At 43.0% G+C, this 18,023-nt stretch overlaps 1 protein-coding gene across 1 annotated transcript in view; it reads left to right on the top strand.

Moving 5' to 3' along the window:
• Tsf2 (transferrin 2) overlaps window positions 1-17,386 on the top strand; it is a 75,621-nt gene extending 58,235 nt beyond the window's left edge. The window contains exon 9 of the mRNA XM_065448735.1: window positions 14,841-17,386. Within this exon, the coding sequence (XP_065304807.1) occupies window positions 14,841-15,646 (806 nt within the window). The 3' untranslated portion in view covers window positions 15,647-17,386. The remainder of the gene's footprint in view (window positions 1-14,840) is intronic.
• Window positions 17,387-18,023: the final 637 nt, after the last annotated feature.

Raw genomic sequence — 18,023 nt, 5'->3', positions numbered from 1 at the left:
TCACATCTTGCCCTGATAGCTTAAAGAGTGTTATCACACTACTCGGTCTTAGGGATCACAACCTCATCCATATCTTCATGACAATAGCGCTTAAGAAAAAGTCACCCACAACAAAAATAATGAAAGATTACAAAAGGGCGGACTTTGATGCCATAAATAACAAACTCCAAAAATTTTTTTATGATTTTCAGCAGTCTTACTTATCAAGAACTGTCGATAGCAACTGGGAACTTTATAAGAATGTATTGCTCAACCTGGGAAGCTAGATACATACCAACAGTTATCGTGAAATCCGACTCTAACAGTGAATGGTTTAATAAACGACTGAAAGCTCTCCTTGCTAAAAAGAAAAGGCTTTACTGAAAAGCCAATCTTACAAATAACTCAGAAACATGGGGAAAATATGAACCGTGTGCTAACCAATATATTCAGAACCTGACGACAGCCAAAGATAACTTCTTTAATCATGACCTTCTGACGATTCTACGATCAAACCCCAATAAATTCTGGCGTTTCAGTAAAGACACATTCTAGACAGATTAAACTTACAGATCCGGATGGTAATCTCATTAACTTTGAGAAGTGCGTGTCGGCTCTTAACGACTACTTCACCTCAGTTTTCTCCAACACTAATGACATTCCCATTGAACCAATACCATCACTCCCAGTAAAATTAATGCCAGACATGAAGATCAACCCTGATGGCATATGTAGCCTCATAAATTCACCCAAACTAACCACCTCAGCCGGGTGTGATGGAATTTATGCCAAAATACTTGTTTATTTATGCCAATATTTATGCCAAAACACCAGTAACATTTCTAGCCAGGTACTACATCTAATATTTACGCAATCCTTAAAGACTGAAAGCTTGCCCGACAACTGGAAAAAGACCCATGTCGTACCAATCTTCAAGACTGGCGACCGCTCCCGTGCTATAAATTATCGCCCAATGTCTCTGACCAGCATTCCTTCTAAACTTCTAGAACATATAATCTCATCCAACCTAATGTCTCACCTGGAATCTATCAACTTCTTTTACCCTCACCAGCACGGCTTCAGAAAACTATTTTCATGCGAGACCCTACTCGCCGAGTTCACCCATGACATTCTACATTTCATGGACCTTAATTTGCATATTGTTGCCATTTTCTTGGATTACTCAAAAGCATTCGACCGCATTTCCAACAATCACCTACTTCAAAAACTTGCATCTTTCGGAATCCCAGATAGCTTGCTTACCTGGCTTGAACACTTCTTAAAAGGGTGCACACAGTTTACCTCTGCAAATAACCATAATTCATCTCTTAGCAGCGTAACATCGGGTGTGCCACAGGGCGCTGGTTTATTGCCTCTACTTTTCCTCATCTACATCAATGACTTACCTGCTAACATTTAGAATAAATTACGTCTTCGCGGATGACTGTCTCCTATATTCCCCAATCAAAGGCTCGAATGAAATCGCCGCCCTACAACAGGATCTCGATTCCATCACAGTATGGTGCGAGAAATGGTACATGCCGCTTAACCTTACTAAATGCAAAGCTCTATCTTTCACCCGCAACCACAGCTTAACCAGTCACACATAGCAAACATAGCAAACATTAACACCCGATCATCTGCCATGAACACTTCATTCTTTCCCGACGCATAGATAACCCATTGGAACCATCTCCCAGAAGATATTGTGTCATACACTGACCGTAAAACATTCCGCGAAATGTTAAATAACCATTTTGCTTAATTACCGATCCCACCGACCCTTACTCTAACACGATGTTCCTTTTTTTTTTTTTTTTTTTCACAATTGTTCCTGGCTTGTATTTGTTTATTGTTGTTTCTTTGCTGTTCTGTACATTTCTTCTAACATTGTTTCAAGGATTAAAGCCCTCCCTTATGTAATGCCTCCGCGCCTTTAAGATGAAAATAAATGAAATGAAATAGCTGAAAAATTGTCAGGGGTGGAATTTGGGGGACGGTAGATAGCACCGATAAAAATAGCGAAACCATCAAGTTTTAGTTTACACCATATTGATACAACATTTGCAAGTTCAGGTAGTAACGAGAATTCAATACCACTTTCAATAAAAATGGATATGTAAATATTCATTTTTTATCTAAAATTTATCTATTGACGGGAAGGGGAGTCCCTAAATATCCATCAAGATATCTATTTTAATGGATATGTAATATATAATAAAATATTGATATGTGAATAGTAAAATTTCAGCTGGATTACACAATTCATTAATGTCAGAATGCAAAATTTTTTGTTTGAATTTTGGTGTGAAATTTTTTCATAAGAGCACATTTATTGTACCCTTCAAGCCAGGACATTACACAATAGTCGAAATGGTTGGAACAAGTACAATCAAAAAAAGAAAAAAAAACACTGCAATTAGTTATGTGAAGCTTGAATCATTGAGAGAGGTTAAACGGTAAAGAAAGAGGTAAAATTTATCTATTGCAAATTTGCAGTGCAGCATAGGGTAGAAAAATTGTTCTATGTGTAAAAGAAACAAAGACATAAAGCTGTGTATACAAATGTGGGCATTTGTTCATGTGTATGTGCACCGCTGCTGTATAAAAAAGAAGGTGCGGCCTGCCACGTGCGCCGAAAACACTGTCCTCCACTGCGGCGCCACCATTCCGGGACTGTTGTCTGGGATCTTAGAATGCCGTAGCCCGTGGAAACCAACGTGTCCTTTCCCCAACCGCTAGCACCGTTTGGCCCAGCCAAGCGCCCGAGAATGCAACCACGGCTGAGCCATTCGCTCCCATTGCAGCCTGCCTGAGACAGCAGGCCGCAAACCTTTCTTTTTTTTCTTTTTTAAATTCCAGCGGCTGTGGTACGTGATAGTAGTGAACAAGTTAATGAACAAAAAGATTAAACAGGCAAAACTGAAAAATATAGTTTAGATTCATGCATAGCACACATGTGGGATAATAGAAGGAAATACACACAAAAAATTTAACACTCTACATAAATTTTGACATTAAAGAAGAGGAGTTGTGGCTTCAGCATTATGAAAAAGGTGTTCTTTAGATTGATAAAATCCAACACGATGTGACAGTGTATTAGCATTTGAAAGACGCATTATAATTTTAAACCAGCACAAAGTCTCATAAAGCTATATGTTGCGACACTCTACTGTGAAACTTTATTACTAATGTTGGGCACAATTTGGTGTAGGATATAAGTTAGCTGTCATTAGGTGAGCTGTGCTTTTCATTTAAAAATGCTTTTATATTTTATATGCATTTCCACACTTTTCAGTGCATATTACAATGTGAAGAAAGGTCAGAGTTACTGAGTACGCAAGGTATTTGAGGACGTAGTGTCGACTTCACAAATAGCAACAATATTCCAGATGAGGCTATTTGTTCCAAAATTTTGCATTGCTTCTTTTACCACTGTTCCCCAGGCCTGTCGAATAAAACCATCTTCAACCTCTATTGGTGACTGAATCCGCTATGACAGCCGCTGCGTGCTTGGATCGGTTAGTGCATGATGTTGGGCAGTGCTTCCACATAGCAGCCTTCAGAGAGTTTGTACCATGGTGTGGCTGTCTGTTAGTCTCCTTCTCAGTTATGCCCCACCCACCTTTTTTTTTAAAGGCCTGCCACACTTTCGCTGTGAATCAGGTGTTTGCCAGCTTAAGGCGATCACTCAGGAACAACCAAGAAGGTATTGAAAGTTAAGAGATAAACTAAACTCGAAAGCCATGACTGTCCAGTAGAGATTGTTACAACTTGCCTATAGAACAAGTCTGAAATTGTCACACTGCTGCTAAAGACATTTCGATTGTTGCGACAGCAGGCATTCCCCTTTTCACAGTGCTGAACATGACTCGGCATGCCTGCTAGTGACTGCGTGACCATTACTTTGTTTACAAAAGAAAAGTTGAAAACAGTGCTGCAAAACTAGCTGAACTCATCCCTGAAGAAGGAACTGGTGTGGCTTAGAAATGTCGGGTCCATCTGTTTGTTGAAAATGTAGTCGAAAAGGTTGAAAAGCTGCATGTAGTCTGGGAACGAAGGTGTCTTAGTTCGAAAATAACTTTGCAGCGCATGCACCCAAATTTAATAACTTTGCAAGTGGTCCTTTGCCGATTCTGTTGCATTGAAAATGCGCTGTGATCATCCCTAGGCTCTAGGTATAGGGGACTCGGGGTCTTGTTATAATCATGCTATAGGAAAAGGAGCTCTGCTCCTCTGCTTACCTCCTCGCGTTCTCTTTGCAATCGCCGTCTTTCATCCGCGTTCGCTCTTTCATCCTTTGCTGTGCTCGTTCGTTCCGTTACGAGAACACTGAGGGACGATGCCGATGCTCGCCACAGGAATGGGTGCCTAAGAGCTGGACTCTACAATACATCCCACTTGTGGGGGTTTTGTTTCGCACAGGAGTACTGACCACCGCAAGTTCAGTCTTAGCGAGCCACGGGGCAGTGTCAGCCGTCGCCTTGAATAATCAAGTGTGCTGCTGCACGCACGTTTAGGCTGTAAACATAGTATTTCCCTAAGTTAGCACAAACCGTTTATTAAGGCAAAAGCCTTAGATGGCTCATGGGTCGAAAAATCTGATGTCCGGCGTTATGGCACCAAAATTCATAGGGAGTCGAACCCTCGAGCTTCCCTATAAGTCGAACCCACGACCTGTGGTGTTAATTGAGGCGAAGTTAATTAAGACCCACGACCTATGGTGGGAGTCTAACCCACAACCTTTGGTGGTGTTAGGGCAAATTAGGTCATCAATTTCTTTATAATAAAGTGTGAAGCCGAGGTGAAGAAGCGTCAGCACACCTATGGTGTTAAGTAAGGCACAGTTAATTAAGATAGAGTTAATTAAGGCACTCAAACCCACAACCCAACATGGAGATATGGGCGAACCATCCTCTCTAAGTTGGATTCTAATTAACATCATGAAGGTCGAGAGTCGAACCCACTATCACTGGTGTTATTAAGGCTCACTTAATTGAGATATAGTTAATTAAAGCACTCAAACCCAGAACCCAACATGTAGATATAGGTGAACCGTCCTCTCTAAGTTGGATTATAATTAACATCATGAAGGTCGAGAGTTGAACCCACTACCTTTGGTGTTGTTAGGGTGCACTTAATTAAGATATAGTTAATTAAGGCACTCGAACCAATGACCTTTGGTGGGAGAAAACAAGTAATAGGAAGTAACCACACATTTGAATGAAAATGTGAAGTAACGTAATGAATGTCTCATGAGCGCACAGGCTTTCGTTGTCATCCTCTTTAGCATATGCTAAAGTGACGGTCAACTTTTTGTCCAAAGTGACCCTAAACACTGCACAAATGCCTGGTCCCAAGTTGGCGTGGGAATTGAAGGGCTCCCGCGCTAAGGGCAAAAATACAGAGAGGGGCACTGCTAGCATGTTGCTACAGGAGGATGGCTCCCTGCTACACACCGCTAGGAAAAGTCCCCGCGGCTATGCTACTTGCTCTCGTGATAACTAGAGGGCCCACTCGCTAGAGCTAGGGTATACTCTGTCGGCTTGGGCCTCCGATAAGTGTGGTTCGGCATGATAGGACCACGTACGAGCACCAGGCAGCAATCTTCTGCTTAGCATTCGGAAAAGGGTCAAAGCAAGGTACGCACTCACTGTAAAAGCAAAGGTACTGTAGGCTAGCTCAAGTCTGCGACACTAAAAAAAGGGGCCAACGGACAAGCAGAAAATGCAAATGCCCAGTGCCATCCCAGAGAGATCTCCCCCGCGCTCGTTTTTCCGACAGCGGTGACAGGAGCCAGCCATGCGAGCTCCACCACCAGAAACTGGTCTTCGGTTAAAGGCCACTAGGACAGCCATTGCTAGCGGAAAAGGAGAGGCGTAGGGACGACAAAACAGGTGAATGCCCGCACAAAAGCGCTGGGACGCACCTTAATCTTCACACGTTTGAGAAGTTCATTACAATCAATGTTACATGCTGAAACCATTTGCAAAAATTGATGGATAAAGATTATCATTTTCTTGTTCAAAGTGGGAACAAATACAGTTAAACCTCAATATAACAAACTTCATAATATCGAAATTATGTATATATCGGCGTATTTAACTTTTTTATAACTGCTTGTCCAGAGAAAAGTATGTATTTAGAACCTCAATATAACTTAAATATATTACACACTATTTCAATATGACGCTATTTCACTGCTGCTGCGAAGGAATACCGAGACAATAAATGGAAACTTCTGCGGTCACAGATGTTGAAATGGTTGAATTTCAAGCGACCGCCTGCACACACACCTCCCAAATCAGAGTAGCATCATGTTCCATATAAAGTCCAAGTGCAATAAGATCATATTGTGCCCCACGCACAATACCTCAGCAGTCATGGAGGCATTGCGGAATCAGGGTGCAGACGAGTCGTATGTAAAAATACTGAAAGATATCTATAGCGGCTCCACAGCCACCATAGTCCTCCATAAAGAAAGCAACAAAATCCTAATAAAGAAAGGCGTCAGGCAGGGAGATACGATCTCTCCAATGCTATTCACTGCCTGTTTACAGGAGGTATTCAGAGACCTGGATTGGGAAGAATTGGGGATAAAAGTTAATGGAGAATACCTCAGTAACTTGCGATTCGCTGATGATATTGCCTTGCTTAGTAACTCAGGAGACCAATTGCAATGCATGCTCACTGACCTGGAGAGGCATAGCAGAAGAGTGGGTCTAAAAATTAATCTGCAGAAAACTGAAGTAATGGTTAACAGTCTCGGAAGAGAACAGCAATTTACAATAGGTAGCGAGGCACTGGAAGTGGTAAGGGAATACATCTACTTAGGGCAGGTAGTGACAGCGGATCCGGATCATGAGACGGAAATAATCAGAAGGATAAGAATGGGCTGGGGTGCGTTTGGCAGGCATTCTCAGATCATGAACAGCAGGTTGCCATTATCCCTCAAGAGAAAAGTGTATAATAGCTGTGTCTTACCAGTACTCACCTACGGGGCAGAAACCTGGCGGCTTACGAAAAGGGTTCTACTCAAATTGAGGACGACGCAACGAGCTATGGAAAGAAGAATGATAGGTGTAACGTTAAGAGATAAGAAAAGAGCAGATTGGGTGAGGGAACAAATGCGAGTTAATGACATCTTAGTTGAAATAAAAAAAAAGAAATGGGCATGGGCAGGACATGTAATGAGGAGGCAAGATAACCGATGGTCATTAAGGGTTACGCACTGGATTCCAATGGAAGGGAAGCGTAGCAAGGGGAGGCAGAAAGTTAGGTGGGCGGATGAGATTAAGAAGTTTGCAGGGACGGCATGGCCACAATTAGTACATGACCGGGGTTGTTGGAGAAGTATGGGAGAGGCCTTTGCCCTGCAGTGGGCGTAACCAGGCTGATGATGATGATGATGAGTGCCCCACGCACTCTGTTTTGGATGCAAGTGAAAGCATACGAGGGTGAGTCGAGAAGGGCGGTGGCTCGATGAGCACAGTCTTCCCATGCAAGCAATGGGTATGGTGGGAGGGGGACAGTGTTAGGGCCAGGTTGGGACACGTCTCCTTTTCTAGCGTGAAAGAGACTGCGCATAGCTTTCAGCACAGCTGAGCGCACATGCAATTTGCACACCCCGATTTGCATTTAGTACTGGAGGTTGCAAAATCTAGAGTTTCAGGGGCCTGTTGAAGCATCAGGCAGTCAGAGCATTCATTCCCCGCTGCCAGCGCTTTTCTTGATAGTGTCGACCCAATGTGGGTGACACTATCATTTGCGGGGAAGGAGTGGATGCAAAAGCATGGCTGGCTTCGCTTCGTACCACCAATGTGAAGACAGTCGACACAGCATGAAACTGTATCTTTTGTCGCCTGCTCTAAAATTTAAAAAAAAAAATGAATTTCTTTGTCATTTGAATTTGCGCTTTCTGGTTGCCCAATAATTTATAAAACATTGCGGCAGCTTCTGCAAAAAAAAAATGCATCGGCAACTGTACTTATTTGCATAAATGGTCTAGTTTCGGTATAACGAAATTTCGATATAACAAAGCAAAATGCCAATTTCGCCAACTTTATTATACAGTCGAACCTCGATATAAATGAAGTTGTACTTGCAGCGAAAAACTTTAAGTCGCGAAGTTTGCTAAATTAAGGTTTTAAAGTTTCAGCATTAAAAACAATTTGACGAATTCCCTGAGCATTCTGCGTGGATAATATATTTTTAGTAAGCACTTATAAACAAATTGCAAGAAGGTCTGGCCATAATAGTATGGTTATGTGTGCCAGCGCATGTGGTGCAGATCGCACCGACAGCAAGCATCGACGTGACTTACTGTGTCCAAGAGTTGCGTGTTGCGTCTCGCACCCCAGTAAACTTTGGACGCCATAGCTCACCGCGTTTAGTGCCTGCAGCCGGCACCCACAAATTAAAAACAAACATAAAAAGATACGGATATTGTTCCAGAGCAAAAAAAAAAGTCCGTTTCACCGGAAAGATGGAGCATTGATAGCAATAGCAAAGAGACTGCACGAAGTAAGGCTCATAGTTTTATCAGCGCGAGGGACTGCTTAGTACTGTGTCTCGGAAACTTAAGATTATGCAACTGCCAATACAAGACGTGTGGGAACAACAAAATGCGCATGAAGGCAGCATCCATTTCAGCTTGCCGCAGGGAGATTATCTCCAAGATTGATACAGTGCGTGGCCCGCGCACGGACGCGTGCGTGGAGAAAAAGGTAGATAGGTGTGCGTTCCTGCTCCCCCCCCCTCCCAGCTTGTGCTTGATCACGTTATTGCACCTTTACTGTCTCCCTATCTCTTTTGCACAGAAGTGAATCGTCAACTCTTGTTTCTCCGTTTTGTCTACCAACATGACAAATGACGCAGTACTGTTCCCTGCCTACCGCGTCCCAGCGCGTCCTTTGACAGGGGTTTTTGCCGCTCAAACTTTTCATGCAGAAGGACACTTAAAAAAACTTGCCTCAGCCAACAACGTTTTTTGCTAGATTTACTAGCCATGCAGGCTTCAACTACGTGAGTGAAATGGCCAAAAATTTTGTTAAATCGAAACTGTCACGAAGTTATTTCGTTAAATTGAAAAAAATAAATACACGGTTTTCACCGCAACTAAGATTAGGAAATGAAAATAGTTTATTACATCACGAATTTCGTTAAATCAAGGTTTGCTGTATCGAGGCTTGACTGTATGATCGAGAGAGCGGTGCTAGACATGATGAACTTTCTCACCTGTGTACGGAGAAGGAGGAGGAAATAAAGAGAGAAGGCAGGGATGTTTAGCAGAAATGCGTCTGGTTGGCTACCCTACTCTGGGGGACGGGAAAGAGGGAATAGAAAGATAGGATAGAGGGAGGGAGGGGAGAGAGGGAGAGGAAAGCCGCGGTGAGCTCACGCAGGCACGCGGAGGGCCTCAGCGGGTACCAGAAAACGTTATGGCCAACCAGATTGGCTGTTGGCGCCTGCGGCAGGTCAGTGAGAATCGAAAGCATCTTTTTCTAATCATAGATACAGTTATCTTCTTGGGGCGCCAAGGTATAGCGCTCCGCGAGCATAAAGAGAATGAGTCATTTGCCTGGGATTTCGTGAGTTTTTAATGTCCAACAAAATAAATATTTGCACAGTTTTGCCCTCTTGAATGTCAAGCAGAGATGCCAAACTTGAGAAGCGTTTTGCTACTAAGCCTTCACAAGCTACCTGCATAGGCAAGATGACACAGAACGATTAATATAGTGTTGCAGGTAAGAAATCCTTGCCACCATTATGTAGCAGCTACGAGAGTTGGGGGTTCTACAGTGTCATGTTCGATGAGACATTGGATGTGTCGCATATCTCTCAGCTAAGTCTTGTCCTGAGGTACATGCATAATGGCATGGTGAAAGAATAAAACGATAGACACCGACCAAAAGAAGTGCTAAAAATGAATAAATCTTGAAGACGTTTCGGCTTCGCTACGGAAGCCTTGTTCACATTGGGTTGAACAAAAGTTCATGGAAGCTTATGTATTCTTCAGCACGAGACGTAAGTAGCGCATGTACGACAGGGGGCGGGTTCCCTCACTTTGATTGAGCATGTGACTTGTTTTCTGTATCTCGATCGATTCCAGATACAGCCGCGATTTCAGGTTTCTTGCTTGGCCGATAATTCTTGAGCTTTCCCAGTCAATCTTGTGGCCTGTTGCATCCATGTACTCGGCAAGGGCATTCGAAACTGTTCGTTTCTTTTCAACATCATTTTGATGCTGCCTCAGTCTCTGTTTAATGTTGCCCTATTCACCAATGTATGCGTAGTCATAATCTGTGCTAGGTATCTTGTAGGCTACGCCAGGAAACGATTCTCTCAGAAGCCTGTCCTTACCGCCCACGTGTGCGTGCCTCAGATTACACACAGGCACGTGTGCCACCTCAACGTCATAACTGCGCAGAATGTGAGACAATGTTTCGCTTATCCCAGGAACGTAGGGCATGGCAGCACGCTTTCTTGGTCGGGGATTAGCCAGCCGGACGGAATTGGACAGGCGGCGTTCCACAACACTAAAAAAAAAGACTTGGGATAGCTGCTTGCTGAGAGATCGCCTTGCACGCAGTCCAAGTCGGTGAAATGACCTTCTGCTGTGGTGCAAATGCGGTTCACACGGTTTAACAGGGAGGCAACAATGAAAGCTGTTGTTTAGCGTATGCTGTAAAGACATTCACACTGGCCCACTACCTATTCTTTCAGTCCATTCATCCTGATGCTCACAAAAGGTCGGTCTTAAAACAAAATATCGTGAAGATTTATTCATTTTTAGCACTTCTTTTGGTCGGTGTCTGTCGTTTCATTGCTTCATATTTCATCCCGACCAGACGGGCTTCCATCGAACCCTCGACTTCATGATGGCATGGTACGAGAGGATGTCATACGGTTCGTCCACCCACGCAGCTTCAACAACTCTCAGGATGCCACTATAGCTGAGGCTGTGTTAATAGGTGCAGTCCTCGGAGAACATATTATGGGTATGCTCCAACATTCAGGACTTGACCTGCAAGAAGTGTATTGGAATTGCCACGGATGGATTCAGCGCAGAGGTTTTGAAGGTTTGTGGGACCATGTCAGAAATCAAGAAGATTGTGCCATTTGCTGTCCACTGCTCATCCTTTAATCACTAGCTGAACTTGCCCCTGTTGAAGTCATTGCATGTTCAAGCTGTCAAATATATGCTTGGAATAATGAAAAAGACAATATCCTTCTTTCACAGCCTCACCAAAACAAAGTACCATTTTTAATATAGTGCTGGGTCACCAATTAAAGGCCCTTTGCAATATAAGGTGGGTTGAGAAGCTTGACAGTGTCATCCAGTTTAGTGACCAGCTCGCCCATGTGCGAGTTGGAGGAAAATTTAGAGCGCCTCCAAAGCAAGAGCACTTTGTGTTGCTCTGGAAGATAGCACGTTCCTGGTGGCACTGGCCTCCCTATCTAAAATTTTACCACGTACGCTGCCCCTAAGTCACCTGTACCAAAAGGAAAGTGTCAATGTTTATACCGCAAGAAATATGTTGGGAGATGCAAGAGCTATGCTTGCTGCCCACCGAGAACAGTGACAAGAGGTAGGTTCATATGCATCTACGTTCACCTACGCACGAGCCGCCTCCCCGGCAGACTCGCTTGCTACGGAGCTGCAAGCCCCGCATATCAATAAGGCAGGCATACCAAAGCAATTATGCACTCAATACGAAAAGCCACTACAGAATGTCTACAGCTGCCAACCGATTATTCGTGCACCAATAATTCGAACATGCTCAATTATTCAGACTGCTTCATGGCACCGCCACTGGCCTCGTAGACTTATGTATGAGAGCAACCGAAATTTCATACTTTTTACAATATGGCATTCAAATTCGGACTCCAACTGCACAAGTTAAGCAGAAATAGTGATATTTTGGCTTTGATACATCGCCAGCATTGTCACAGCATGGTCGTGAGCCATGTTGCTGGCGGCTCCTCGAAACTGAAACTGGCGAAGTTGATTCAGCATTGACCATGCCCAAACCACAGGACAAGCTAAGCACAAGCTCAATTGTAAAGCTGCGTCGTCATGCGAGTCCCACCAGTGCTGGCTCTGCCCGTCCAGCATTTGTTAATTCACATGTTATGGTGGAACCTCATTAATGCATACCTGGTAAGAATGCAGCATAAGTATGCACTAAATAGTAATACACAACTGCCAAGTACAAATTAGCGTCTCTTGATATGCGCTGCACTGCTACCAACATATAAATTCAACTCCATGGTAAATTTCACCTAAAATACACACAAGATTTGTTATTTTTTCCAGAGTGGTGAAAAACTCTGCCTGCCTCATATGACTATGCTGTAGCGCAAAGGCAAGCAGCAGTTCAAAAATTTGGCAGGGGCCGAGCAGACAACTAGTTCAGCTTTCCCCAATGCACGTGTGCACATTTGTACACCAATCTGCTACTGAGTGCAACTGTGGTCACTTCATTGAAATGCGGTACATGCTGGTGCATGGTGCCAATTGTCATGTGAAATTTGTGGGCAGTGCATTGCCTACTAAGTGCATGCTGTCGTGCCAGTATGCCTTCTGTGCCATATGCGGCCATTTGCCGGCAGACTGCAGCTTCTGTGCAGTCAGCTTTCTTTGCACCCACTCCTGGCTGTGCATGCGTGCAGCGCATACCTTGTTGAGCCAACGCCGCGGCCGGCTGCTTTAATTTCTGCAAGAGATGCATGCTTTAAGGGGTCCCAGAATGTTCCATAATGTTTCTTTCTTACTCAGACGATCCAAAACCAAGCGTACATTGTAAAGAAATTTCACTAGATGAATCGATGTTGCCAGTTTTGTTAACCAAGTCTAGGTTGAAGAGAAACTTTTTATTTCCTGCTACTACTTGTTTGAAACTAGTTAAATGTTGTTGTAATTGTAACCGCATATGAATTTTTTTCTTTTTCATGGTCCACACTTAAGTCACTTAGAGTACAAGCTGTACAACTGTGCATCATAATTGAGTTGGAATTTTCATGAACAAAAAGTGTAATAAATAAATGTGAGATTGGCCCAGCTTCTACTTTTTTCTTAGTTCTGGTAATGTTTTATTTGCAAAAATAAATATTCTTTGATGACTCCTATCTAACAGCCATGCTCTGCATCTTCACACATCAGTGCGCAACAGTACAGGCCACTCACGTTGGTGAGGGCCCATTTATGCAAATTGAAAATAAAGTCTTGGTTATTTATCTCACAGTAATCATACTGAAACTAGACAGCCACCTTTAACATAAATTGAAACTTAATTATGATGAAGTCATTGCATGATGAAGAATATAAGTACGAGCTCATTAACTAAGAAACCGCCTTTTTCATTGTAGTACAAACTCTCGACCGCCCTCCCCCCAAAAGTGTGTGTATATATATATATATAGGTGGGTTGGTGAATACATATTGAAGCGCTTAGACAGATAGAGTGAGAAGGGTTTTCTATGGTGGTTCAAAGGCTGTGCTAAAATACTTCACGCAACTGGTAAATGCTATCGCTATAAAAAATATTCCATGGTGTTGTTTGCATGATCGCTTGGCAATGCACTGGAAAAAAAAGAGTACCCTAAACATAATTTATTGGTCCCTTCAACTAACACACACTTTCAATTATTCCTGTTTGAATACTAACCGTACGAAAGTCAAATTATTTTAGCAACACTTTGCATGAAATTTGAATTAATAGCTCAAAGAAGCCACTTTGACCAAAATCGCTCCTCTTGCTCCTGATCTTTAGCTGCACTGGCCTATAGATATTTGTGAACTGTCCAAAATTAGGTCCCTCTTCCCATTTGCTAGCTATGCTGCTTTCATTACCAGCATAGTGACAGTAACAACAACAGTGGCAGTGACGCATAATTGTAGAGCAATTTTGTGTGCTTGATTGTTCCATATATGCACAGGCAACACCATACTCTCTTCAGTTAACCTCACAAAACCACTGTTTCCAACTGTTTCAATGTGGAAAATCTAACAAAACCTGCTGAAATGCCAGATTTAGGTGATTACAGGAAGGCTGTGGCCATTTTGCCAAATTTATGCTCTCTCACCATAACAGCTACTCGAGATTAAAATGGCTTGCAACGATGGCTAAATGGCCCATCACATTGCACGCTCCTCTCCTACATACAGGGAATCTAGACTCCCTGGGCGGGGATATTATAGCGATGCTTTTTTCGAGGTTATTTCTTATTGCACTTTTTCTTATATTGAATTAAGAAGACACAACTTCATGTCGGTTTCTTTCTTTTTTATGTTGTGTTGATGTGTGTTTACGGTATATTTGGTACAACTTCTTAATAATGGCGGGGACGTGTGAATGATCTCCTAAATGGAAAGTAATAAAGTTTCTCATGATCATTAGCGCAAAACAATATGACAGGTGAAAACTGGAACTTACTAATAGGTGTTATATGCTACAAATAGAAACAAGGTCTTGTAATGGGCATGTTAATTTCTGAGCTTGGTCACTTTTCATCTCATTCACCCTTTCTTTAATGTGTCAGGATGGATTCTTGTCCATCGTGTCGTGTAGAGCACAGTGACATGCTGGGAGGTAGCACTGTCATCTTGAAGCTACAATAAGTTATCTTTAGGGCTCTTGGACTCCTGCAAAGGCATGCACTTGCATAAGTTTCTGACGACATGATAAAATTTCCAGTACCCCTTCACTTGTTGCAATCAGCACTTTAGTGCCTACAACAGGCTCAAAACATGACCTCAATAATTGGCACTCCGATTTGCATCTCTCACTTATCCAGTTTTTGTTGACAATTTGTTTTCACTGTTGAAGTAACATGCCTGAACAACTTTTGAATTTCAGGTAAAACATCATGCCACACTGGCATCAATCAGGCTGCTGGATGGGTGGTGCCGTTGAGCTTTCTCATCAGTAATGAGCGCATGCGGTCCTATGGCTGTGATTCAGCACGCTCTGCCTCAGAATTTTTCTCCAAGAGCTGTGTGCCCGGCGCTCTTTCCCGTGAATTTGTGGGCTCGGAGCGGAGCTACAAGAACCTGTGTGATCTCTGCCATGGAACCAGCACTCATTTCTGCGGCCGGGATGCTTCGGAGCCCTTCTATGGCCATACAGGTGCCTTCCGCTGTCTTGTTGAGGGAGGCGGCCAGATTGCATTTGTCAAGCACACAACTGTCTTTGAAAACACAGCTGGTCGCAACAGTATGTGGTGGGCACGCAACATTGCACTTGGTGACTTTGAGCTGGTCTGTCGTGATGGCTCACGCCAGCCACAGGACAAGTATGTCCAGTGTAACCTAGGGAAAGTGGCATCCAATGCCATTGTGACTAGCCCGAACAAACCGCAAAGCATGATCGACGCCTACATCAACCTTTTTGTGTATGCACAGCAGTTCTATGGTTCCAAGTACAGCGAGGATTTCACATTCAAAATGTTTGTGTCAGAGGCTGCACATCGAGACTTGATATTTCAAGATTCAACGCAGCAGCTAAAACCAGTGCCTTTACATAGGCGCAACTATGCAGACTATTTGGGCAGTGACTTTCTTCAAGCAGTCCGTCTTGTGGACTGCTCTGGAGGTTCAAGTGGTGTTCAGTTGTCAATAGCAATCATGTTGATCTGCATCCTTTCTCTGAAATTCTGGGCATAGTGGTGCTTCATCTCACTGTTGCTGAAAGACTGCTCGAGCCTTTTACTGTGAAAAAGGCTCCAAACAGTGCTCATATTTTTTGTATAAATTAAGCGACGTGACCCAAGTCATGTCAACTTGGAGCTGGGGAGGAGTTTTGTACCAGGAATTACCAGCTCCAAACTTGTTTAATGTCAAACGCTCTTTTTATAGCTGTGGAGGGAAGTGGCATGTGAGTTCTGATGTGTTGAGCTTTGCTTTTTAAAGGCTTGCCCTTGCCATGGGTGGCTAGTGAAGTATCCATCAGCTGGAGCTGAAAGTTCCAAGTGTAAGATATTTTCAGTGGTATGAATCATGATGGGCAACTGCGGTTGCTTAGTGGCTATGGTGTTGGGCTGCTAAGCACGAGGTCCCAGGATCGAATCCCGGCCACAGCAGCCATATTTCTATGGGGACGAAATGCGAAAACACCCGTAGATTTAGGTGCACGTTAAACGAACCCCAGGTGGTCCAAATTTCTGGAGTCCCCCATTACGGCGTGCCTCATAAATCAGATCCTGGTTTTGGCATGTAAAACCCCATAATTTAATTTTTTAATTTAACTTTTCATCATTGTAATACTGTGACTGCCAAACAGGGAATAAGCTTTCTTTCTTTCTGCTTGTATGCATGAAAAAATGAGGGGAGGAAAGAAGCATTCTGTTTAATGAGTTAAGTGTTAATGAGTTTATGGAGTGTAATCTCATAGGAAGGCTGCACTTTGCAGCACACTTGTCAACAGAATCATCTGAGGCTTTTTAACATTGTTATTTACACAAATGTTGCACATAGTATATGTTTAAAAACCTGACATGGACTTTCTGTGGTCTTGGTATAATCAACTTCTGCTGCCTTTCCCTCTCCCCAAAAAATACAATTCACTGCTCTTTCCCCCCCCCCTTCTTTCTTACTTTTTTTTCAATTATTTGATTTGCATGGGACCCCAATGAATGCATTCATGATGGACTTTCGTGTCATGAAAGAAAAATTTGTCGTCCCCTTGCTTTTAGCTTTTATTGGGTCACGTATGTTGATTCTGGGTGTAAAATTGCTTCATGTATGGTGATTATGCCAAACGTTTCACATAACTGAAACTTTTTAAAAGGTGGTATGTCGTAGGTAGTCCTGGTCTGCAGCTTGTTTTGGGAAGTCACACTAAGTTGTAGCGTGGCCTATTTAACTGGTGAAGATCAGTTATGAAACATGAAAAAAAAAACTTAAACTGCCTGCACTCTTGCATGCATGGATTATAGCACTTTCACCTGTGTGTTCAACTAAAAAGCCTGCAGTGCTAAGTGTTTTGGTAAGCACAGGCCATGGTATCCAGTGTTGACCAAACTGTTAACATTGGCATTCTAAAAACAAAAACTGTGGCCATAGCCGTAAATTGTGCGCCATAGGCAGATGACAAGCAAGGTAGACATTTGGGCAAGTTGGTAAGGTTCCTTGTTGAAGTAAGGGAGAGTGATCAACTTATATGAAGCCGAAGAAAAGGTAAGTGCTTCTGTTGTCCTTTTCTTTCGCTTCATATGTGTTGATTGCACTCCCCTACGTCACCATGGACAAAAGCAAATATGTAGAAATAGGCTGCTTTTGTTAAAGCTACAGTCTGTTACAGTCCAAACATTTAAAAAAGAATGTTTTAAAAATTTCAGAGAAAACATTTGTAAAGTTATTTTCAGTTCTTTACCTTTGAGGCACCCATTAAACATGAAATTGCAATGTGTGCTGCTGAAGAGTTCTAGTTCTCAACCTAAACTTTTGCCTTTAAAGTGGCCCTAAGCCACTTGGTAAGTGGCCCTGAATCACTTGATGGCTTGGTAAGAAAACACATTACGCAGATAGTATGTGCAACTGTGAACATCTCAGCCAAATTTTGCAGTTGTGCGCAGCACGTGGAATTCACAAGCGAAGCGCGAAGGTGACCTCTCTCCAAATGTCTTCCTTTCAAACTGCTCCTTGCCCATTTCAAATCTGCGGGTGGTGCCAGCAGCTGTCACTTCTCATCATAGAGCAGATTCCCATCGAGAGCTGCCATTAGCCCGCGGTTGACATGAAGCAAGCAAGATGTTTGGATCAGTTCATCTTTTGCTACTGTTACTGCATATATTGACACAATTAACTGAACAGGCTGAGCTAATTGGAAATCTGCATTTTGAATTTAGGTAAGAATTATGCACATCCTGGAGAAGCCAACTGTCTGCTCATACACGGCCCCACACGCCCACGCAAGAATGAAATGTACAATAGAACCTCAATTATACAATCCTGTTACACATGATTTCCTGGCGCCAACATTCGCAATCGAAAGCACAAAAAATGACCCAATAGAGTTACGCTCATTTTTTACTGGTTCATA

The sequence above is a fragment of the Dermacentor albipictus genome, chromosome 1, assembly GCF_038994185.2.
Source record: "Dermacentor albipictus isolate Rhodes 1998 colony chromosome 1, USDA_Dalb.pri_finalv2, whole genome shotgun sequence".
Classification (NCBI taxonomy): Eukaryota; Metazoa; Arthropoda; class Arachnida; order Ixodida; family Ixodidae; genus Dermacentor; species Dermacentor albipictus.
The sequence above is the reverse complement of the archived record's forward strand: the minus strand, read 5'-3'. Positions and strand labels throughout refer to the sequence as shown.